The following is a 24,641-nucleotide window of genomic DNA, read 5'->3' as shown; positions in this document are numbered from 1 at the left end:
ACCTGCACTCTCTGTAGAAGTTAAGATTAGACAGTTACCTGTCCTCACTTTATAGGTTAGAATCAGACAGTTACTTGCCCTTGTCTTTAAGAGCACTCATTTAAAGATGAGGATTAGATTAGACAACTTCCTGTCTTTGATTACTGATGAAAACTAGTCCTTTAACAGTTAGAGATTCAGCCATTTAATGATTTACCTTCCCTCGTTGACGAGCTCGATGAAGGCTAAACCTGCATTCTTCTGGATGGAGTTCTGCCATTCCTGTAAACAGAAACAGAGCACTGAGATTACATACCCATGTGTATACACACATACACACACACACACACAAAACACATGGGGATGGGAGCATGAAGAGCAGATAATTTGAATATTAACTAATGCAATTAGAAGCTAGCTGAAAAGTTAAGAATAGATTCTAGCGAACCCAAATGTTAGGAACTAACATAAACTAATAATTCACAGGCTACCAGCTAACACGCAGCTGAACACTGACTCTGTCTCACTGTTATATAACAGATCACTGTCATTCTACTTGTTCTTTAATTAAAGAAAGAGACACGCTCCCATCCTGATCAAACCGCCTTTAATGATCTCTCGTCTTGTTACTGCATTATGAACATTTGTTCTGCAGCGGTGTGATACGGTTTTATAGCATCGCGACCCAATGAGACGATACACACAGCCATTTACGACCTCTGAACTCTGACCACGACCTTTCAACCCAGGTCATTACAACAGAAGAGGAGAGGAAATCACGATCGATTTTTAAGGATGAAACATTTTCCTGTTTTATCTTCCAAAGCGACAGGCAGAAGGAAAGAAGCAAAAAAAAACAAAACAAAAAGAAACAATCAAAAAAAGAAAGAGAGATCAATTTTAAAAAAAGCTATTCTTCTTCCAGAATTAAAAGGTGAGAGATGAAAAATAAAAGAACATTTAAAAAAGAAAAACAAAATAAAAAAGAAGAAGAAATGGAAGGATTAAAGGCAAACGGAAAGAAAGAAAGAATGAATATAAATAAATAGATGGAGGGATGTTAATAGAGGGATGGAGAGATAATTGGATATAAAGATGTCAATAGAGGGATGGATAAATGGATGGAAAGATGTTAAAGGAGGGATAGAGAGATAAATGGATGGATGTTAAAGGAGAGCTGGAGGGATGCTAATAGAAAGATGGAGTGATAAATGGATGGAGGGATGCTAATAAAGGGATAGAGAGAGAAATGGATGGAGGGATGGTAATAAAAGGATGGCATGATAAATGGATGGAAGGATGTTAATAGAGGGATGGAGAGATAAATAGATGAAAGTCGAGTACAGCTCAGAGTGTTAGAGGAACCTAAACCCAGGTTGCTGAACATGAGCTGAATATGAGTTAGCATCTCTCTCTTTCTCTTTCTCTCTCTCTCTCTCTCTCTGTATCAGTCTTCCTCAGTCAGACCTGAGGCATGCTGGGAAGAAAAACAGGTACTCAAGATTCACATAGTGCCCAGTGTTTTCGCTTGCATCTCAGAGGCTTGAAAGAAAGAAAGAAAGAAAGTAGCAGAGTGCAAGCTGATTGGTCAGATGCTGTGGAGTCTGTTATGGCAGTTGGAATTTAAATAAATTAAAAAAAAAAAAAAAAAAAAAACAGTGGAGTTTAAAGCAAAAGTCAAAGAGGTCTGAGACATACAGATATAGGAATAAGCATTAGAAATATGAAGGAGTATATATAATAAAGTATATGTAAATAAACATGTATATGATGTATAAAGTGAAAGAAAACCCGTCGCTCTCACTCCTCAGTCTCTGTAACAGTAAAGTCAGTAAAAGTGCAGTCACGCTGAGAGGCTCTTAACTCACTCGGCACCCTGTGGAGTGAGCTATGTGAGGACAGGGGGCTCTTCACGTCCACACAGGAAGTGCACTAAAACTTTAACACACTCCCCGAGTACCCTACGGAGAAGAGCGCTACAGAACTACCAGCTCACACAAAATCATACAGGCTTAGAAAATACAGACGTGTGCAGGTCAGTTTTAAAAAGAAAACAAAGAGCGAAACCAACGTTACGTTCTGGAGCGTTCTAGAGAGTACAGCTCCAAAGTTAAATCACTTCGAATCGCATCGCTTGTGTAGTGTGAGTTCTGGGGAAGAGTGCTGAGGAGAGAAGAGAACCACTGAGAACTGGAACGTATACACACACACACACACACACACACAAACACACACACAACATCCTCATGCTAGTTCACGAAGTCAGCGACTAAGAGTGCCATCGAGCTAATGCTCTACTCCATCAGGAGATTACTACAGCAAGCAGCCAAGAGAAAAGAATTTTAAACAATTTTTGCTCAATGCTACACCACTGGTGCAAATTTGTTTAGGGATGTAAAATAAATGGTTGTTCACGTAGAGCACACACTCGAACAAACCCCCCGCCATGAGCCCCACTTCCCAGAGAACTCGCGCCATGCCTCGACCCCGCCGCGATCCAAAAAAAAAAAAAAGAAAGAAAAAAAAAATCGAATTATTGCCTATTATTAAATGCAAACTACAATAAACCAAGGTGATATTTATTTATGTAGCACATTTACAACAACAAGAGTGTTGACCAAAGTGCCGTACATCAGGCATAACAGGAAAAAGAGTACATTAAAATGGTAACAAATATGTAAACAAACATTTACTACAAGAAAAGCATAGAATTATTAAACAGCAGACTGGCATGGCAAAGTAGTGAACAGTATGAAATATAACAGCATATTTTTCATAGATAATCCTTTTACAAATCACTTGTCTAAAGGTCTAACAGTGAACAAACAGCATTTTAATTATAATTTGGGAATTGAGAATAATATATTATAATATATATTCTCATCAATGTTACTTGTGTTAGATTTGAACCTTCGTTGTACGTCTTATTTGTTTGTTCTTTTAAAATTATTTTAAGCCTTTTCTCTCTTTCTGCCAAAAACCGACCATGTCTTTTTTTTTTTTTTTTTCATTTCGATGGCCTCCCTAATAAACCACATAGTTATCTGATGTTACATAATGACACACACTGACGTACGTTTATTTCACATGAATTAGGTAAATAAAGTTCCATTTACCGTGGCAGAAAGCCGGAGTGACACATCAGGGCGTCTTTTAAGCGGCGAGCTCGAAACACCCACACTACTGTCAATCGCTCCAGATTCACATATCGATTGGCTCATTTTTTATTAAGGAAAAAAAAACCCAGATTTTTTGCTTTCCGTTGTTAAAATGTGATGATCTTATGCAGAATGTGTAAAATGTGTTGGCAGGTCTGAAATATTTTTTTTTTACAGGTATTTTCCATACATCCAACTTTGTGTGAGCTTCCAAAAAAATAACACTGAACTGATCCATACAACCTAAAACTCCACATTTAATATCTATATTTAAATTCATAGCAGACTGTAGCATAGTGACCGCCGACTTTCCGTACACGCTGTTGTACAGCACGTGGATTCATATCTCACAGGCTGAAATGCTGATTAACATCAACAGCTATCTGCTACGTTTGATGCTCGTCAGATGTGCAGCAGAAAAAATGATTCCGAAACGCGTTTGGTGATTCAGTGAATCTTGAAACGTATCGCTCAGTGTATAGACTTACAAATATGCTGAAAAAAGAAAATTCTTACAGAAATAATCCTGTTCGAGTTTAATCTCTTTCTTAAGATTATATATATTTTCCACATATGGAAAACAGATTTACATTTAAAAAACTTTAATCATTCTAATAAATGTGATCCTAGAGCCGATTATTGGTGTTAATTACAGAATAGATAAGAGTGTACTGTAAAGTGTAAGAATATAGTGTGAGATTTGAGACAGAGCTCGAGTGTGCTTGGATACCAAACTCAGTACTACAGTGAGCTGTGATGTCATCACGTAACAGGAATATGTGTGTGTGTGTTTTCCTTACACTAGATAAGATCTGTGAACAAGAGTCAGGTAGGTAGAAGCCACACACACACACACACACACACACACACACAGTGAGTAACGATGGTTTAGATTAGGATTTACACAATCACACATTACTGAACATGTGCATGTGGCGTGTCAGACTAGTCACATGACCGGTCACATGATCTATATTTTCAGATTGTTTTGTCATTATACGATTTATGTTACGTGATATAAGACTTAACATAATTTAAGAGAAAAGCCACCGGTTGGTTGTTAGGGGCTGCTGAGTAACCAATCAGAACCAAGTAAGACATAAAGATAAATCTTTTAAACATTCTTAATATTTTACATTAGAATAATTGTGTAAATCTAAAATTATTATTATTATTATTGTTATTATTATTATTATTAACATTTAAAAATAAATAAATAAATAATTACATAAATACTATATACAATAACTACTATGCTATTATTATTAAATTTAAAAGTTATAACTTCATTAAGTTTGTGGAAATGAGAGGTGGGCCAGATCGATCATCACTAAACATTTACATCTCAAAAACAAAATATTTAACCATTTTGAAAATCTCATACACTTTTATAAGCCAGTATTTTTCCAACATTCATTATTTTTTATTGCTCTTTTTATTTATTTCTTTTCTTTTCTTTTTTTTTTTTGCAATTTATTACATTGACATACATTATTATTATAGCACTAATTTGAGGTGCCACATTTCCTTTTCTAGATTTTGTCGTGTTTATTTTCTCCAAGCTGTCCATTTCTCTTTCCTTCACTTTTCAATCTCTCCTTCTCTATCTATTTCTTTCACTTTCTCTCTTTTCCCTTCTCTCTCTCTCTCTCTCTCTCTCTCTCTCTCTCTCTCTCTCTCTCTCTGATCAAAGCTGAACGGTAGTTCCATCTGCTTTATAAATCACTCTTATTTCCTCCTTTTCATCACGATAATTTCAGGTTTCGTTCCCCTGCTTGGCCCAAAACAAATAAACAGCGCTGATGATGACTGATGGCTCGTTGCCTTGCCGTGGACGTGTTTATTTTTTATCCAGATTAGCTGAACGTCTCGCTGGGTTCTGCAGCGTGTCAGAGGTGGTTTTAGTTTTGGCGTAATTACGTGTTTCTCTATCAGCGCTAATTAAAGAGGAGGTGCTTTAATCACCACACCAAAGGCTAAACACGGAGTGAAACAGGAAGTAGGGAGCGGTTATTATAATCACACCATCACTCTTACACACATATTCACACTCGAGTGTCATTCGAGTGCTCGCTAAACTGCTTACTGACATATAACTCCATAAGGTGTAGGAATACTTTACCTCAGAAATAAGAGACAATAGATTGGAGGAGGTGTGGAGGTAGGCAAATAGGGAGCCTAAGAAGTAGGAATGTTAAGAAATAAGAAATAGGGAATTTTAGAAATAGGAATCCTTACAAAGAGGAGCCATTAGATAAAAAGTTTTAGGATAATAGAGAGAATTATTTTAAAATCAAGGAAGCTTTAGAAATAGGAAGTTTATCTAGTAGTTTGGGTTAGTGGTTCGTATTGGCAAGTAATTGTTAGCTTTTTAGTTAGACGCTATGAGAGGTGGAACAATCCATCAATTTTGGATCGATGCATGGACTTAAAAGGCAACAATTAATCAAAACAATCGATGCAACAATCATAAACGAATAATTTAAAAAATAAAAACAAATAACTACTGTGCAAATATAACTCATATTTATAAACTGATGTGTTAAGAGGCTAGCGAGGTGATTTGCCCGTAACTCTGATACTTAAAATAATTTCTACGTTATCATCATTTATAAATAAACTGTAGACCAACCCCAGATTCTGAACAAAGTGGGTCACATATCGATGGGAGGTTACTAAATCGTATCTTGCGTATCATATCGTATCGTATCGCAGGAGATTCAGCGGTATTGTTAAATATCGGATCGCTGCTTTATTAGTCAAAATCGTATTGTATCGTATTATACATATTGTATAGCAGGAGATTCGGCGGTATCGTACACTACTTTCATCTTTCCAGGTAAAAGATACAAAAGACGTACCCATGATGGTGCTAGCCCTGTGACAAGGATGGGTATAGTTTAGTCCCCTTTTTTAAGCGTGTAAGATTTTTAGCATGTAGTAAATTAATCATTAACACTGGGTTAATCAGCTGCCACTATCAGCTGTTAGCATTTGGACTACTTCCTAGTGTGGAACATGGAACGAAAATAAACAAAATTTTTCATGAACATAATTGAAAAAATGAACAAAATCACTGTAAATTGCTCCAGAGTGAAAATGTTGTTTAAAAAACTGGTTGATGACATTATTTTCTGTTCCAGGCCTTAATTCCTGTCCAGAATTCATCAAAAAAATAAATATACCTAGCTGATTAAATGCAGTGTTTGGTTTTATTTATACATTAGGCTTCTTCTAAGCTGAGTAGCAATTACCATAAAAGGTAAAATGACAAGCTAGAAGAGTTTAGTTATGTAATAAATCCTTGTATGAAACTAAAATCTGTCTGAATGGCTTTCCTTTATTCAGAATCAGATGGTAAATGTGTACACTCAAACACACGGTGCTCTCCTAACCACTAACACTTAACAGCACCTCACTTAGCATGTTCCCATTCTGCTCTCAGCCAATCAGAGCACACCTTACTGCTGTTATTAGTGAAGAGTGATAATGGACAGAAACCCAACACTCGACTTGACTGAGGCCTTCTGATCGATTTTTCCCCTTGTTTTCCCTCTCTCACTCTCTCTCTCTCTCTCTCTCGCTCCTTAAGTATTGATCCCTTGTTCTCCGACTCAGTGAAGGGGGTTAAACTCTCTCACTTTCTTTCCAGGTCAAAGGTCCAATGTTAAAGGTTAAGGAATGGCAAGCGCAGAGGGCCAGAGTCCCTCTGTTTAACAGGTTAAACTCTGGATTACAGGCCAGCGTCTCTCTCTCTCTCGCGTGCGCTCTCTCTCGCTCGCTCTCTTTTTTTAACAGCTCCTAAATCTGTCCAAATACAACATCACTATAGAAATTATGATTCTGCAAATCACGAACATTATTAGCAAAGAAGCTAACTACACATAAAAAACACAAGTTTTGCAGCTAAAAGTATCCCAAATATACGTAAGTATACGCAAATAATTTGCATGCTTTTGTCAGACATGATTTTGTGATGTCACAACCTGAGCTCACAGAAGCTCCGCCTTTAAATCATTTGTTTTTTAATAAAGAAGCACTCAATCTTAGTGAATTTAGTCAATCATTTCTACTGAAATACATATTTCTACAATCAGAATCAGATAGATAAGAACAGACAAATGTTTAAATCATTACCAGGAAGTTATATGGCAATTTAAACTCCGCCCACCACTTAAAATGTGATTTTAATGATTCTTGCCAAATGATGGATCAGTTTCTGCGAGGATCCATGAGCAGAAGTCCTGGGACACAACTCTGACTTGGATCATGAGCACAATCTAATTAGTAAGATAAAATAACATTTTTATTTATCCCAAAGCATTTTTTTATAATTATTATTATGACTACACATAATAATTCCCACTGAGTGGGTGAGAAAATTCCTCAATTTAGGGAAAATAAATCTTTCCTAAATTATATTATCAGAAATTCTATGCTCTTGCATTACACTTTTTAAATTTTACACTTAAATTATGAACACATTCTGTCCTGTGCTGTTTTTTGTGTGCTTTTTTTTTTTCCATTCTCTCCTCTTCATCCCTCCTCCTCTCCTGTCGTTTAGAAGATGAGCGAAGAGATGGATGGAGTAAAGAACAGATGAGCTGACACAGCACTGGATAATAACAGTGATATACACACACACACACACACACACACACACACCTGCACTGATCCTGCTTTTATCTGATACACACAGAGTCAATGATTACTCCATAACTCCAGCCTACAGTCACAGTTACACCACACACACACACACACACAAAGTGAGTGAGAAACAACACAAAACACAAATGTGAAACTTCCTCTCTGAAGTCCCCTGACTGAAAATTAAAAAATTTTAATTCTAACTGCCAGCTGCCAATCCGAACACACACTTTCTTTCTCTTTTTCTTTCTTTCTGTTTTCAGAATCACAATCATTCTTTCTTCATTCATCCCATCTTTTTATTGTTTCTCTCATTTACCTTTCTTTTGATTAGTTTTCTCACATTTTTCTTTTATTCTATATTTTTGTCTTGGTTATTTATCACTCTCTCTCTCTTTCTGTCTGTCTCTCTCTCCCTCTCTTGATTTCTTTCATTCTTTTTATTGTTTCTTTCATTTACCATCATTTCTTCCTTTCTTTCTGTTTTGTTTCTTTCCTTTATTTGTTCCTTTATTTTTATTGTTTGTTTGTTTCTTTCTTTCTTTCACTTCTCTGTGCCCATCTCTCTATTTATCACTCTCTCCTGTCTACTTGTTTCTCTCTCTACTTTCTCTTTCTCTCTATTTTATATCCATCTTTCTGTCTCTTTATCTCTCTCTCTCTCGCTCTCTCTGTCATTCATTCCCATTATTGATCTCCCTCATGTATTTGTATTTATGTCTCTCAGTAGCATGGCATATAAACATGCAGTAGTTTGTGTGTGTGTGTGTATGTGAAGAGGAAGTGCTTTTCCATACAGGAAGTGTAATAGATATTGGCAGGAAGTGAATAATCTAGTGCAGCATTAGTGATGTCGAGACAGAATTTTATAATATCTATAATTATTCATTCATGTACTTGAGCTCAGGGTTGGTAGTGTAGATCATGAGACGTACAGGAAGTGCTTGTGATCTCAACAGGAAGTGATCCGAGCACCCCAAGACGTTTTTTGATTAATTATTTTTCGTCCCCTGCTGTGTTGAGATGAGAGATGTGATAGCGTTGGTGAAAATTTCTAATTAATTTCCTCTCAACATGACGGAGTAGGTTTGGGGTCAGAGGGTGAGAGGTCACGGTTGCTGAGGGCTTTTTAATCACGCCGGGTTGGACAGATGTGTGTATCGTTTCAGCTCGGCTTTGAGGAGCGGGTGTTTAACGGCGCTTTAATGGCGCCTGGATTTACGCGATTGCTTTATTTACAATTAAAGATCAATTCGGATGAATTTTTTTGTGGTTTATGGCTTTAAAATGAGCTGCTCGTTTATTGATCAGGAGATTTACACTGTGTACAATGTGTGCATGTGTGTGTTTGTGTGTGAATTAGCTTAGCAATTCAGCTTTTTATTAACTTACTCTAACTGACAACAATCTAACACACAGTCTAACACACTGACATTACAGTGTAACACAATGTAATGTACTAACACACACTCGAACACACTGTAATGTAGTGTAACACAATGTAATGTACTAACACACACACTAACACACAGTAATGTAGTGTAACACAATGTAATGTACTCTAACACACTGTAATGTAGTCTAACTGTAATGTACTCTAAAACACTCTAACACACTGCAATGTAGTGTAACACACTGCAATGTAGTGTAACACACTGCAATGTAGTGTAACACACTGCAATGTAGTGTAACACACTGTAATGTAGTCTAACACACTCTAACATACTGGAATGTAGTCTAACGCACTGTAATGTACTGTAACACACTCTAACACACAGTAATGCAATCTAACATACTCTAACACACTGTAATGTACTCTAAAACACACTAACACACTGCAATGTAGTGTAACACACTGTAATGTAGTCTAACATACTCTAACACACTGTAATGTACTCAAACACACACTCAAACACACTGCAATGTAGTGTAACGCACTGTAATGTAGTCTAACACACACTCTAACACACTGGAATGTAGTCTAACACACAGTAATGCAATCTAACACACTCTAACACAGTCTAACACAATGTAATGTAGTCTAACACACTCTAACACATCTTATTTCTATACAGCTGAGCAGTTGAGCGTTAAGGGCTTTGCTGAAGGGCCCAGCAGTGGCAGCCTTGTGGTGCTGGGATTTGAACTCATGACCTTCCGATCAGAGGCCCAGTGTTCACTGATAGTTACATTTAACATTGTGGACACATGCAAAGATACTGTAAAGCTCTGTATAAGGCATTGTATATCTATAAGGCATACTAGCACAGTAGGACACACACACACACACACACACTGCTGGGATCCATTTTCACTCGAGTGTCTACTACACTGACAGTAAATGACATATTTGCTTCTGTGTCCTCGACTTTGAAGTCCCGTCTTTATTATTATTTCACACCTTTAAATTTTTAATGAGGGTGATTTATTTTCTTGTCTCCTTTTCTCGTTGTATGAGCCGCGGCAGAGAAAAATAATCCAATTTTGTGCCACAAAAAATACTGGTGTTTTATTTGAATCTTCCTGACAGACCGAGGAGACAGGCACATAGTCATAGAGAGATGGGCTACATCCCAAACCACCATAGTACTGTACTACATATAGCATTCAGTGCATGCTATTTAGCAAGGAGACACAATGTGGCTTTCACGGTTACCATGGCAACGTGTGTCTACATCCCAAATCACACAGAACACTACTAAATGCATAATAATATGCTATCATAGATGCTGCAGTGTTTAGTATACGATTTAAGACGTAGCCCATGAAGAAACTGGATCTAATAACACAGCAGGGAAGGGCTCCTGAGCACATTGATCCACACACACAGACACACACACACACACACACACACACACACACACACACACTCACACACACCTGCTATCAACCTTTCATTTATATTCATTGATCTGCGAGCCGAACCCTAAATAAACTTGGCAACACACATGCACACAAAGAGGCGATCGATCGCAAAACGACATTAATTCTGCATTATCCACCTTCAATACACCTCACACACCGTTACACCCGGTCTCCAGGGTGCGTGACCTCTGACCCCACGACTCATACGGCGCTAATAAAAACGGCACCCAGACACGCATTATTTATTTTTTCTTTTCATTTTCTTCTTTATCTCACACACTGCTCTATCGTCTCTTCGTCCTACACCGGTTGTGTTTCATCTAGAAAAGATTTTCTCTGATTCTCTGAACACCGAATGTCTGAATGACCTTGGCTGAGCTCCAAATTGGGCATTAAGATCATCAAGTGCAATCTAAATTACACTTGTCTTAACAGACGTATGCTGGCTGTGTTCCAAATCGGCATCTGGTTTAGCAGCACACGCTGGCTGTGTTGCATTTAGAACTGATTTCCATCCCACTCTGAATGACTGAATTTTCACTAGAAAAGGTGTGTGTGTGCATGTGTTTGTGTGTGTGTGTTTTCATGAAAATGGAGAAATGAAGAGGTGGAGACTGAGGGGTGAAAAGATGAAGAAATTAAGTGATGGATGAACAAAGATGGAAATGGATGGAGGGATGAAGAGATTAAGGAACAGAGGGCGGAATCAGTGAAGGGATGGAGGGCTAAAAGGATGGACAGGAATGAGAGATTGGGAGATGAAAAATGAAAAGGTGGAGAGATGACTTGCCTGAGAACATAACAGCATGACGAGTTCCACTACAGAGCTACTGGACTTCATACACACCAAACCTGTAAAAGAGAAAGAAAGAGATGAGAGAGAGAGAGAGAGAGAGAGAGAGAGAGTAATTTACGCATTACATAGAAATATGCTCATATACACTAACTGTAATTAAGCCTCTTTCACTGAGACTGAGATACAGAGGCCACGCCTCCTTCACTGAGACTGAGATACAGAAGCCTTCACTGAGACTGAGACACAAGGTCATGCTAGGTCTACATTCTCACATTTATTAAAATTAAAGGGCATAGTCATGGCTGAGAAGGACCAATCAGAATTCCATAGCCAATTACTTCCACTGTGAATGGGTGATCATGATGGAATTATCCATGGGTGATAAGTTTATGTATGATGCAGTTAAAAGGAAATTAAAGTGATTGGCCAAACCAGCAGCAGTTGCAAATTTGGATCCATTTGTGAAATAGTGCTTGGACCCCATGAATCGCTGCTAGTAGCTATGTATTTTTATTTTTATGTAGGAATTATTTACATAATTTTCTACAAAATGCACTGTTAATGTCTGTGAGAGAAAACAAGCAAAAGAAATAGAACTTGTGCGTGTGTGTGTGTGTGTGTGTGTGTGTGTGTGTGTGTGTGTGTGTGAGATGTGATAGCGTGCCATGTTGTAGTATTGATGACCTTAATGAAGCGACATGAGGTGAGTGTGTAAACTAATCCACACCACAGCCTTGTATTACACGAACAGGACATATGTTCTATTGATTCATAAAACCAGACACCCTCCACACACACACACACACACACACACACACACACACACAGAGGACAGACAGAGACACAGATTGAAAGAGACACACTGGTTATTATTTCACTGATATAGGCTCACTTATCTTCATGGCTGCATCTCAAATCGTGTCAAACTCTATTCTGCTTCGCACTAATGATCAAGCTTTTACCAGTTACCGTGACAACCAGCCAAGCCCATTTCCCATGCGTTTTGGGCTGTTTTTCAATACTCACTTGTTCCCTCAATGAGTAGCTCCTGTCCGTGGCTCCCTAATAAAGTTCGGGACAGGAACGGGGCAAAGTCCACGAAAATCTCCCGGAGTAACGGAGCAGCTTTCTCAAGAGCGTGTTCCAGTCGCTCCGAGATACTAACAGAAAGCCATACAGACAGAGAGACAGACAGAGAGACAGAGACACAGACCGATACAGACAGAGACACAGACCGAGAGACAGACCGATACAGACAGAGACACAGACAAACAGAGAAACAGACAGAGAGAGAGAGAGAGAGAGAGAGAGACAGAGAGACAGACAGACAGAGAGAGAGAGAGACAGAAAGACAGACAGAGAGACAGAAAGACAGACAGACAGACAGACAGACAGACAGAGAGACAGAAAGACAGACAGAGAGAGAGACAGACAGACAGAGAGAGAGAGACAGAAAGACAGACAGAAAGACAGACAGAAAGACAGACAGACAGAGAGACAGAAATACAGACAGAGAGACAGAAAGACAGACAGAGAGACAGACAGGGTTATAAACTGTTAAACAGGATACTGAGTGATATTGAAAAACACAAGTAAACACCTTTGGTCATATGATCAGAGACATCTATCTACTCTCAACCTCTCTCTTTCACTTTTATTCTCTTGTTCTTCTTCCTTTGTCCCCTTTTTCTGTCTTTCTCTCCTCCTTCTGTCTTTCTCTTTTACACCTCTTACTCCACCTCTACCATCTCTAGCTTCCTACATGTGTCTATCTCTTTCTGTCATGCATCACTTCCTCTCTTCTTCCATATTCCCTCCTCTCTGTCTCTCTTTCTCTTACTCCTTCTCTCTTCCCCATTGCCCTCGCTCATTCATTTTTCCCATTTTCCCTGTCTGTGTCCACAGCCCTCTCTCTCTCTTTCTCACTTTTTCTCTCCGCTCCCTCTCCACTCTTTCCTTTTTTTCCCCATTTTCCCCTCTATCAGTCTCCATCACTCTCTCTTGCTCTCTCTCTCTTCTTTCATTTCTCTCTTGCTGTCTCTCTCTCTCTTCCTATATATGTCTATCTCTTTCTGTCTTACTTCACTTCTTCTCTTCTTCCCTATTCTCTCCTCCCTGTCTCCCACTTTCTCTCTGTTTCTCTCCCCCATCTCTCTCTCTCTCTCTCTCTCTCTGTCTCACCTCAGGGTAGTGGTGGGTGAGAGGGGAACAGATGGCAGGTTTGAAGCGGCTGCTGCTCCTCCTGTGAAGAACAGAGAACATACGATTCAATACACACACACACACGCACACACACACACACACACATCACAATATCACATGAGAAGAATGAACTGATCAGATTTCACTTCACAATATAAATAAGTTAATGACTGACATGAATTATAACAGACAGATAGACAGCAAAAGCTAGAGGCAGAAAGATTTTATTTCTCTCTCACTCACTGTCTCCCTCTCACTGTCTGTCTCTCCTTCCCCATAATATTAGCCTTGTAAAAGCTCTTATTTTCCTATTAGTCTGCTCGGAATGATCGCTCTATAAATTAACACTCGTGTGTGTGTGTGTGTGTGTGTGTGTGTGTAAGAGAGAGAGCGAGAGAGCACATAAATCTCCCAGAGTCCCTGTGAGCGGGTTGCTGGTGTGTTTGGCCAGATTGGAACTCGGCTGCCTGGGATGTGAGAGTGAGCGCGCTCACTCACACACATTGCACACACACACACAGGCACACACATACACAAACATACACACAAGCTGGTGTGGAATGTAGTCTCAGATCCAACATGTGCGCCTGCTGTGAGATGAAGTAGCCACTTCAAACGGCCCTGAGTCAATTAACTTATCTCTATCCAGCAGGGACATGCACACACACTTACACGCACACACACGCACATACACACACACTTGCGCGCACACACACACACACACACACACACACACACACACACACGCACACACACACAGAATAGTGCATATCTTTACTGAGGCTACATGAATGAAATACATACTTTAGCTAGTTAATTTGATATGTTGAAATGTTAACTGAGTGTGTATACACACACACACACACCCACACCCACATCCCCACACCCACATCACCACACCCACACACCCACACCCCCACACACACACACCCCCACACCCACACCCCCACACACACACACCTGACTCCACAGCATTGCTCGGGGCGGAGTCACCTGCGGAAACCACAGAAACGCTGACGACTGGAGTTCCACCTGCGGAGGTGGACTGTGGGACTTGGGTGGAGGAGGAGGAGGGGGCGGGGCCTGCTGCAGGAGCTCCACCCACTTTCTTAGATGCTACAACCACGCTCCTGAAGAGAAAAAAAAAACAGTAGAAAAGATCAGATTAAAATTTCTTCTTGGTGCCTATCTTCTCATCTCATTCTTCAACCTTTTTATTCCCTCTTTAATTTTCTAAATTTTTTTCTATTCTTTAATTTTTTTGTTTTGGGTTGTTCTCTGTATTCTACTTTTTCTTTTCATTTTTTTCTCATTTGTAATTTTTTAAATTTAATTTTAATGTTTTCTTTCACCCTCCCTTCTTTATTTCTATCCTTTTTCTTTCTTTTTAAGCTTTTTGTCCTGCATTTTTTTTCCAAAATTTAATCTCAAAGTAACCTCATAACCACCCCCCCACCCACCCCACACCACACACACACCACACACACACCACACACACACCACACACACACACACACACACACACACACACACAGAGTAATTAGAGCTCAGTTTCCTGAATATTCAGAAATGACTGCACCAATACGAATATGTAGTGTGTGTGTGTGTGTGTGTGTGTGTATCTCTATCTGAGGCCTTGAGAGAGCGCTGGCCTTTCCCAAAAGGTCCGTGTCCTCTTTATCGGTGCTGACAGCGTCTGTGTGTGTGTGTGTAGGGCTCTGTTTAATCACCATCACAGTCTGAGAGAGACTGCAGGATTTTTTTTCCCCCGTCAGACGAAGAGGCCATCATGAAGGAGTCTGCAGAGATTTAAGATAAAACCCGGTTTGGGACGGAGGAGTTAAAGTCGGCTCACACACTGTAGGGGATGGTTCTTATTTTATTGAAAAAAAAAAGAAAGAAAGAACAAAGAATAAAGTGAAACTAAGCTTCAAACAGAAGCAGAAGCAGTGCTGCATTAGATGTGCTTTAAAGCAGGACTTCAGCCAGGAATGAAATACAGTGTCTCTTTAGCCAAAAGGAAATGAGCCAGAGGACGTGTCGAGTGTCTGAAGATTGCTTCTTCAGTTTAAGCTAATGTCGCTAACAAGCAATCAAATCTTGTGGCCTCCAGTTTAGCACTGTAGAAAGTAAAAGACGCTTCTTTATGTGCACTGGGATTCACTGTTATTAGAGCTGAGCGATATAATATCGATATCGTGATTTATACCACAGAGCGGTTGAATTCTCGAATCTGATTGGTTATAGAAGGTTTCTATAGTAACAGCTCATACACAGGCACTAAAGACTAAAACTGATTTTTAAAAAACGTGTTGTTTTACTAAAAAAAACATAATCGTTGATGCTTGTGAGGGAGTCGCTGCTTTAACGTAAGCTTTAACGTAAGTTAGAACAGGAGCTAACTTGTCTCTCAAACGTTCCACAACTTTAAATCTAACTAAAAAAAAAAAAATTTTAAATGCATGAAGTATCTTTTATTAATAAACTAAACATTGTAATCGCTGCTAAATTGCTGTGGTATAAGCAGAATAACACACTCCAGACTGTGATGTTATATGAAAATTATGCTCCGCTTCGCGTCATGCCACATCACAGGATTTATTTTTGTATAACTACACGTCCGTCGTGTGCTACTCCTTACATATTACACCACAACGCACTTTTCTGAGATAGCTGGTCTCATTTATCCAACTGGATACAAATTTCTTCATAAATCTTTTGCAGGAGCGTCGTATCCATGAAAATCCAATGATTTTGGAAATATTCGTATACTATCAGAGCTGCCGAGTTCGAGAGCTGCCAAATTTACCTGTGCGGTGACTCACTAATGTGAGCCTCGATTTATCAGTTTCAAATCAAATTTATTGGTATAACAGTTGTGATTTTGTGCGATTTTATATAAGGATTACACTGCCAAGTTAAGATCAATTATTTATTTCAATCAGCAAATTGTTTGCAAAAAAAAAAACATGTTTTTATAAAATTTGTCTTTTTTTTTTTACAAGCTCTGAGTGAAAATGGCTATAAAGTTTTGTACTGAAACATTAAAATTAAAAGTAAAAGGTTAAAATTAATGACAGAATTTTTAAGTTTCCTCCTTTTCAGTGTGGACTAATTAAATCCTACAGACATTTCATAAACACATCACAAAATGATTTTTTTAAACAGATTGTTAGCAAACCCTTACACTGTGATAAATATAATATGCTGTAGAAATATCTTTAAGTATCATGATGTGATATTTTTGAAATATTGCCCGCACATAACTGTTATTTACTGTTATTTTTAAAAATGGACAAAAGGTTTAAAAAACCAACTCCATTTTGAAGTTAAACGTTCTTCCTCATTGGGGAGGCGTGGCCTAATGTTTGAATATTGTGTGTTGTGGGTTGGAATGAATTTGATTCATTCATTTGATTCATTTGATTGAATTCAGCTTCATCCTAAAACGGAGCGATATTACCAACAAGGTAGGAGCTGACTGTTGAGATTTCATATCAGTAAAGCACAAAAGATCAAATTAAGCTTTAAAATAAATAAATCAAATAAATATTAGATTAATAAATAAATAAATAAATAAAATAACTAAAATAAATATTAGATTAATAAATAAATAAAATAACTAAAATAAATATTAGATTAATAAATAAAATAAATAAATAAATAAATAAATACTAGATTAATAAATAAATAATAAATTAATAAATTATATATATTAGATTAATAACTCGGTAAGTAGAGGCAGCAGTGATTTGTGGATGGAGGTGAAGAGCGTCCATCTGCTCCCGGTGTTAAATTATTCAGTGCACCATTAGCTACACTTAGCCTCCACTCCACACTCGGCTGTCAATTAATCACAGCGGCCTGCTGAATTATTCAGAGGTTTTAACAAACACTAACACACATGACACACACCGTACAACATGTTTCCTGTAACCTCAGTCTGAGATCAAGGGGAAGTGTGTGTGTGTGTGTGAGAGAGAGAGAGAGATAGAGAGAGAGAGGGAGAGTTGGTGAGCTGAAACATGAGCTGATAAGAAATCCAACCCTAAAGAGAAAAACATCAGTTTTAATGCGTCATTCCGTATGTCGACAGATTTTCTGGTGTAACACACCACGCCCACCTGCTCACGTGACGAGGCACACATCTGCCCGAGAACGTTAGTTTGATGCCCATCGCCCATCGATCCTCACCGTTATTTCAAACTTATTCAAATTTCTAACAGGAACTGTGTTTCCTTGCATAAGGAGCGCATCGTAACCAAAAGATTATATACAGATTTTTAAAAAATAATTTCAATAATCAGACATAAATAGAAATAGCAATTATTCTCCTATTTACCAGATTATTAAAAAGATACTGTATGAACCCACCTCCTATAAACAAATAAAAATTTAATTCAGGTTGGCCTCAATCAGTTTATTATAATCCCAGATTCCAAGATAATCCTAGGTTTCCATCCCAAATAATGCAATGTTATTTATACCACATATTTCCGAAATACTTCCTTAAATATTATGAACATGACATCTAGATATTTCTTTAAGTTATGTTAAAGATAACTTAAGACACTTAACGATATGTATTCAGGTATTGATAATTCCTTCTATATATTTATTTTATATTTTAAAGATATATATTTATAGGTCTTTAAATTTCCCTCTGTATAATTATATTATTTATTATATATTTTTAGATACAGTCAGGTCCATAAGTATTGGGACAGTGACACACTTTTGGTAATTTTGCACCACCACAATGGATTTGGAATGGAGCCATCAAGATGTGATTGAAGTGTAGACTTCAGCTTTAATTCAAGGGGATTAATAAAAAATATTGCATTAACCATTTAGGAGTTACAGCCATTTTTTTCCAGAGTCCCTCCATTTTCACAGACTCAAAGGTAATTGGACTATTGACTGATAAGCAGTGCCATGGCCAGCTGTGGCCTGTTTCCTCACTATTTAATGATGAATTAAGGAGATGAAAGGTCTGGAGTTTCTGCGCATTGAATTTGCATTTGGTAGCTGTTCAAGGGAACTCTCAATATGTGGCCCAAAGAGGTGTCGATGCAAGTGAAGGAGGCCATCATTAGGCTGACAAAAACAGACCCATCTGAGAGATAGCAGAAACTTTAGGAGCAGCCAAATCACAATCTGGTACATTCTTAAAAAGAAGGAATGCACTGGCGAGCTCAGCAACACCAAAAGGCCTCGAAGACTACAGAAGACAACTGAAGTGGATGATCACAGAATTCTTTCTTGGTGAAGAAAAACCCCTAGACAACATCTAGCCAAGTCAGGAACACTCTGGAGGAGGTAGGTGTATAATTGTCAAAGTCTACATTCAAGAAATGCCTTCATGAATGTAAATACAGACGGTTTACCTCAAGATGCAAACCACTGGTAACACTTAAGAACAGAAAGGCCAGATTAGACTTTGCTAAAAAACCTCTAACAAAAAGCCTGACCAGTTCTGATGCAAGATTAACTTGTACCAGAATGATGGGAAAGGAAGAGTATGGAGAAGGAAAGGAAGGGCTCATGATCCAAAGCATACCATGTCCAAATCATCCATCAAACATGTAGAGGAAGTGTTATGGCATGGGCATGTATGACTGCCAACAGAACTGGGTCACTGGTGTGAATTCTGTGCATAGAGCTATACGTTCCGTTCAGATTCAGTAAAATGCTGCAAAACTGACAGGACAGCGCTGCACAGTACAGATGTACAATGACCCGAAATGTAGCGCGAAAGCAAAACAACAAAAGAGCTTGGAAATGGAATGCTCTTAAATGGCTGAGTCAGTCACCTGACCTCAACCCAATTCAGCATGCTTTTCACTTACTGAAGACCAAATCTGAAGGCACAAAGACCCACAAACAAGCAGCGACTGAAGGCAGCTGAGGCAAAGGCCTGGCAAAGCATCTCAAGGAAGGAAATTCAGCATTTGGTGATCTCCATGGGTTCTAGACTTCAGGCAGTCATTGACTGCAAAGGATTTGCATCCAAGTATTAAAAATAATTCTAATATTTATGATTGTTAGTTTGTCCATTACTTTTTGAGCCTGTGAAAATGGAGGGACTCAAATGGAGGGAATTAAAGCTGAATGTCTACTCTTCAATCATATCTTGAGTGCTTCGTTTCAAATCCATTGTGGTGGTGTACAGAGGCAAAATTACAAAAATTGTGTCTCAGTCCAAATACTTATTGACCTGACTATATTTAAAATTCATTGTATATAGCCATTTTATATTTTAAAATTATGTTTAGAGCTTTGCAGCTTTTTTTCAATATACCCAACTTATATTTTAAAGTAGTATTAAGACTTTTAAAATTCCTTCTATATACTTATTTTATACTTTAAAATTATTTTCGACTTTAAAAATTCTGTATTAAAATCCTTCTATATATTTATTGTATATTTCAAAATTTTAAAAACTTTATAACTTTGTATGTTAAAGATATTTTACTTTCCTTATAATTCCCTGTATATATTTTTTTGCTAATTTAAATATACATTCTTAGATCTTTAAAAGTCCCTGTATATATTTATTTTATTTTAAAATAATTTTTTAAATATTTTAAAAATTTCTTTTATGTATTTATTTATATTTTACAGATGTACATTTAGATCTATATATTTTCTATTAGTTTTTTAATTCCTTTTATATACAGTGAGTGCTTTATATTTTAAAGGTTAAAGTATGTTTAGAACCATATATTTATTTTATAATTTAAAACTATTTTTTAGAGCTTAGATTTCGATATACCTGTGGGTTTTTAAAATATATTTTTTAATATTCTATTTTTAATTTAATTCTTCTTTTTATTTAATTCTAATTTTCCTGCACCATTTATTATATATAAATATATATGACTTTTTTTGCCATAATTTCCATTATTTTGTCTCGTTAGACGTTTATACGTATGTTTTGGTGACAGTGTTAACAGACTTGGAATTCTTCTCAAATTTGTGATAAAGGACACACACACACACTCATAAATCAGTGTACTGTTTAGCTGACGCTGTCACTATGACCTCATCGCCTCTTGTGAATCCGTATAAAACTATAAACCCTGGCGCTTCTCTCTCTCTCTCTCTCTCTCTCTCTCTCCTGTTGTATTTTCGAAACCTTTCTTTTCCCGTCATATATTTCATCCCAACAGTAAATTAGTTTTTTTTTTTTCTGGCTGCGTTACAGTGACATTGTTTACTGGCTCTGGTTTCCATCAGCAAATATTTGCAGACACTGCGTCAAAACAGGAGTGGGAGGTCACACACTCTTACACACACACACACACACACACTATCATACACACATACATGCACACTCGTACACACGTACACACACGCTGAGGAATCAGCGGAGGAAAATAGCAAATAAATCTCACGTCTACTTCACCTCTGACCTCACGAGTGGATTATCTGGGAGATCCTGCTTTTTCCAGACACAGAGCTCGTAAATCCCACTACAAGCCCACTACCATTCCCACACACACACACACACAGTGTATCTTCTGATCCAATGACAGCAAGAGAAAACAAACCTGCCTTATTCATGACAGCTAATAGTTAGCTGACTAGCAACATAAATAGCGATTAGCATACAAGATAAATGAAATAAATCCCTTGATCACTCCTCCCTAGTGAGGAATGCTCAAGACTTTGCGTTTGGGACAGAGATTAAAATTGCACTAAAAGTACATGATTTAAGACACAGCCTTTAGTTAAAGAATCTCCCTGGTTGCAGTTATAGTTACTAGTTCCCTTGAACATCGTTCCCTCATAACTAGATCCCCTAGTTCTAGTTTCCTTGTTCCTCAGTCCCTAGTTCCGTAGTCATAATTCCATGTTCCCTTGCCACAGTGTGTAGTTCCCTTGCCTGAATATTTAATTACCTTGTTTTCTAGTTCCCTAGTCTCCTTGTTACCTAGTCATCGCTCCAAAAGCCTTTGATCACTGTTCTCTAGGGATTAGTGTTTGTTTATATCTCCCTTATTCCCTAGTTACAGTTCCAAGTTCCCTTGTTCCTCATTCCCTAGTTTACCTGTTCCCTAGTTCCCTAGTGACAATTCTTAATTTCTATGTTCCCTGGTCACATTCTGTAGTTCCTTTAACTTAATTTCTTGTTACCTTGTTTTCTAGTTCCCTAGTCTCCTTGTTACCTAGTCATACTTCCTAATTCCCTTGATCACTGCTCCCTAGGTCCTAGTCATTGTTCATATTTCCCTTACTCCCTTGTCACGGTTCCTGGTTTCCTTGTTCCTCAATCCCTACTTTCCTTGTCTCCTAGTCCCCTAGTGAAAATTCCTAATTCCTTTGTACCCTTGTGCACTATGAAGAATGAAGTATGTGATTTGAGACACAGCGTTCAATTAAAGCAGATTGCATTTAGAGCTGCGAGTGTATGTTCTCCAGCGACTCGGCCTTCAGGAGCCACAATAATCCACGAACAGATACGAGCAACTCCTGACAGAGCATTCCACAGATAAAACACACACACACGAGAGACAGATTCCTACCGCAGACACATTCCATCATTCCTCACTAAGAGTGTGTTATGAGAAGGTTTGTGTCAATATTACATTTTTATATCATAACCATCACCTAACATTGTATTGCAGTTTATCACAAGATTGACAAGAAGAACACATCTGTCCAAAATAAGGACCTTTTTTTTTTTAAGGACAGATGTTTTAATGTTGCCTTGAGCATGAGACAGACTTCATCTCAAGAGAAATGTTCCCTAAGTAGGCAGCCTCCTCCCAAATGGAACAAAGACAGTATTATTAAGTGTTCATGATGACAATATTGTGTGTGTTGAATATCATGATATATCATAAAACCGATTAAAACAACATTGTCCCGTAACCATGGCAACACACACAAACACACACACACACGAACACACCCTTTATCTGTGTGTCTCTCTCCTTCTCAGTTGTAATCCCTGTCTCCTTCTGTCTGACTGTCTGACACACGCAGAGACAATGCTGCAAATGCAAACCAGACACACACACACACACCTTGAAGCAGGCAGCGCACAACAGACAGTGTGTGTTTAAAAATGTGTGTGTGTGTTTTACATACAGGATCTATAAAAACTGTGCAGCATGTGTGTTACCTGTGGTCAAATTTAAACAGACATACACTTCTCAGGAGTGCAGACAGTCATGCAGTAAAGGTGTGTGTGTCTGTGTGTGTGTGTCTGTCATCCAACAGCTCAGAGATGAGTCAAACGTAAAAAACAGTCTTCAAAAAGGCTCCACACTGTAACACACTCCAAGAGAGTGGGTTTAAGTTCTTTGTGCTTGAAATCGTTTCATAAGCTGTGATAAATGTAAACGTGATCTAAAGAGAATGTAAAGGTGATGTAAAGAGAATGTAAAGGGAATGTAAAGTTCATGTAAAGAGAATGTAAAGGGAATGTAAAAATAATGTAAAGTTCATGCAAATAGAATGTAAAGGGAATGTAACAGTAATGTGACGATAATGTAAAGGGAATGTAAAGGTAATGGGATGATAATGTAAAGTTAATATAAACAGAATATAAAGTTAAAGAGAATATAAGGTTAATGTAAAGGGAATGTAAAGGTAATGGGATGATAATGTAAAGTTAATATAAAGAGAATATAAAGTTAAAGAGAATATAAGGTTAATGTAAAGGGAATGTAAAGGTAATGGGATGATAATGTAAAGTTAATATAAAGAGAATATAAAGTTAAAGAGAATATAAGGTTAATGTAAAGGGAATGTAAAGGTAATGGGACGATAATGTAAAGTTAATATAAAGAGAATATAAAGTTAAAGAGAATATAAGGTTAATGTAAAGGGAATGTAAAGGTAATGGGATGATAATGTAAAGTTAATATAAAGAGAATATAAAGTTAAAGAGAATATAAGGTTAATGTAAAGGGAATGTAAAGGTAATGTGATGATAATGTAAAGTTAATATAAAGAGAATATAAAGTTAAAGAGAATATAAGGTTAATGTAAAGGGAATGTAAAGGTAATGTGACGATCATGTAAAGTTAATATAAAGAGAATATAAAGTTAAAGAGAATATAAGGTTAATGTAAAGAGAATGTAAAGGTAATGTGACGATCATGTAAAGTTAATATAAAGAGAATATAAAGTTAAAGAGAATATAAGGTTAATGTAAAGAGAACGTAAAGGTAATGTGACGATAATGTAAAGTTAATATAAAGAGAATATAAAGTTAAAGAGAATATAAGGTTAATGTAAAGGGAATATAAAGGTAATGTGACGATAATGTAAAGTTAATATAAAGAGAATATAAAGTTAAAGAGAATATAAGGATAATGTAAAGGGAATATAAAGGTAATGTGACGATAATGTAAAGTTAATATAAAGAGAATATAAAGTTAAAGAGAATATAAGGATAATGTAAAGGGAATGTAAAGGTAATTTGATGATAATGTAAAGTTAATATAAAGAGAATATAAAGTTAAAGAGAATATAAGGTTAATGTAAAGGGAATGTAAAGATAATGTGAAGGAAATATACCTGTAATGTAAAGATACTGCAAAGGTAATGTAAAGGCAATGTAAATATATTGTACACAGAATGCAAAGATCATGTAAAGGTAATGTAAAAGTAACGTAAATGTAATATAAAGGTAAGTTTAAGATAAAAGGCTATGTATGTTTTGCAAACATCCATTGATGCCATGTCAGTCATAAGACACCAAGCTGGCACTGAAGCACTAGCATGTAATAATTTCTCACATTCGTATGTATTCATCTTTCAAACTCGATGTGACTGTTGTCTGTTGGGCCTTGAGACGTGTGGATGAATTGCCAAATTACTAAATTAATAAGCTGGTCTGTTAATCAGTGTGCATCAATGAGTTTATTAGTTAGTTAAGTGATTTATCTGCTTATCCATCAGTTAGTTTTTTAAAGCACTGTAATCTTGCTATCAGTTCAGGTGCCATTTTATTTTTATGTTTACACTATATGGTGTAA

The 24,641-nt window shown here is 37.3% G+C and overlaps 1 protein-coding gene across 2 annotated transcripts in view; it reads right to left on the bottom strand.

The window, feature by feature from the left end:
- Positions 1-24,641, bottom strand: part of lrba (LPS responsive beige-like anchor protein) — a 202,997-nt gene that overhangs the window by 121,912 nt on the left and 56,444 nt on the right. For both annotated transcript variants that reach the window (XM_053231068.1, XM_053231069.1), the window contains 5 exons: positions 14,608-14,777; positions 13,627-13,687; positions 12,472-12,605; positions 11,440-11,501; positions 197-261 (listed from right to left, as the gene is read on the bottom strand). In XM_053231068.1, the coding sequence (XP_053087043.1) occupies positions 197-261; positions 11,440-11,501; positions 12,472-12,605; positions 13,627-13,687; positions 14,608-14,777 (492 nt within the window). The remainder of the gene's footprint in view (positions 1-196; positions 262-11,439; positions 11,502-12,471; positions 12,606-13,626; positions 13,688-14,607; positions 14,778-24,641) is intronic.

This window comes from Pangasianodon hypophthalmus, chromosome 28 (assembly GCF_027358585.1).
Source record: "Pangasianodon hypophthalmus isolate fPanHyp1 chromosome 28, fPanHyp1.pri, whole genome shotgun sequence".
Taxonomy (NCBI): Eukaryota; Metazoa; Chordata; class Actinopteri; order Siluriformes; family Pangasiidae; genus Pangasianodon; species Pangasianodon hypophthalmus.
This window is presented reverse-complemented; position numbering and strand designations above follow the sequence as displayed.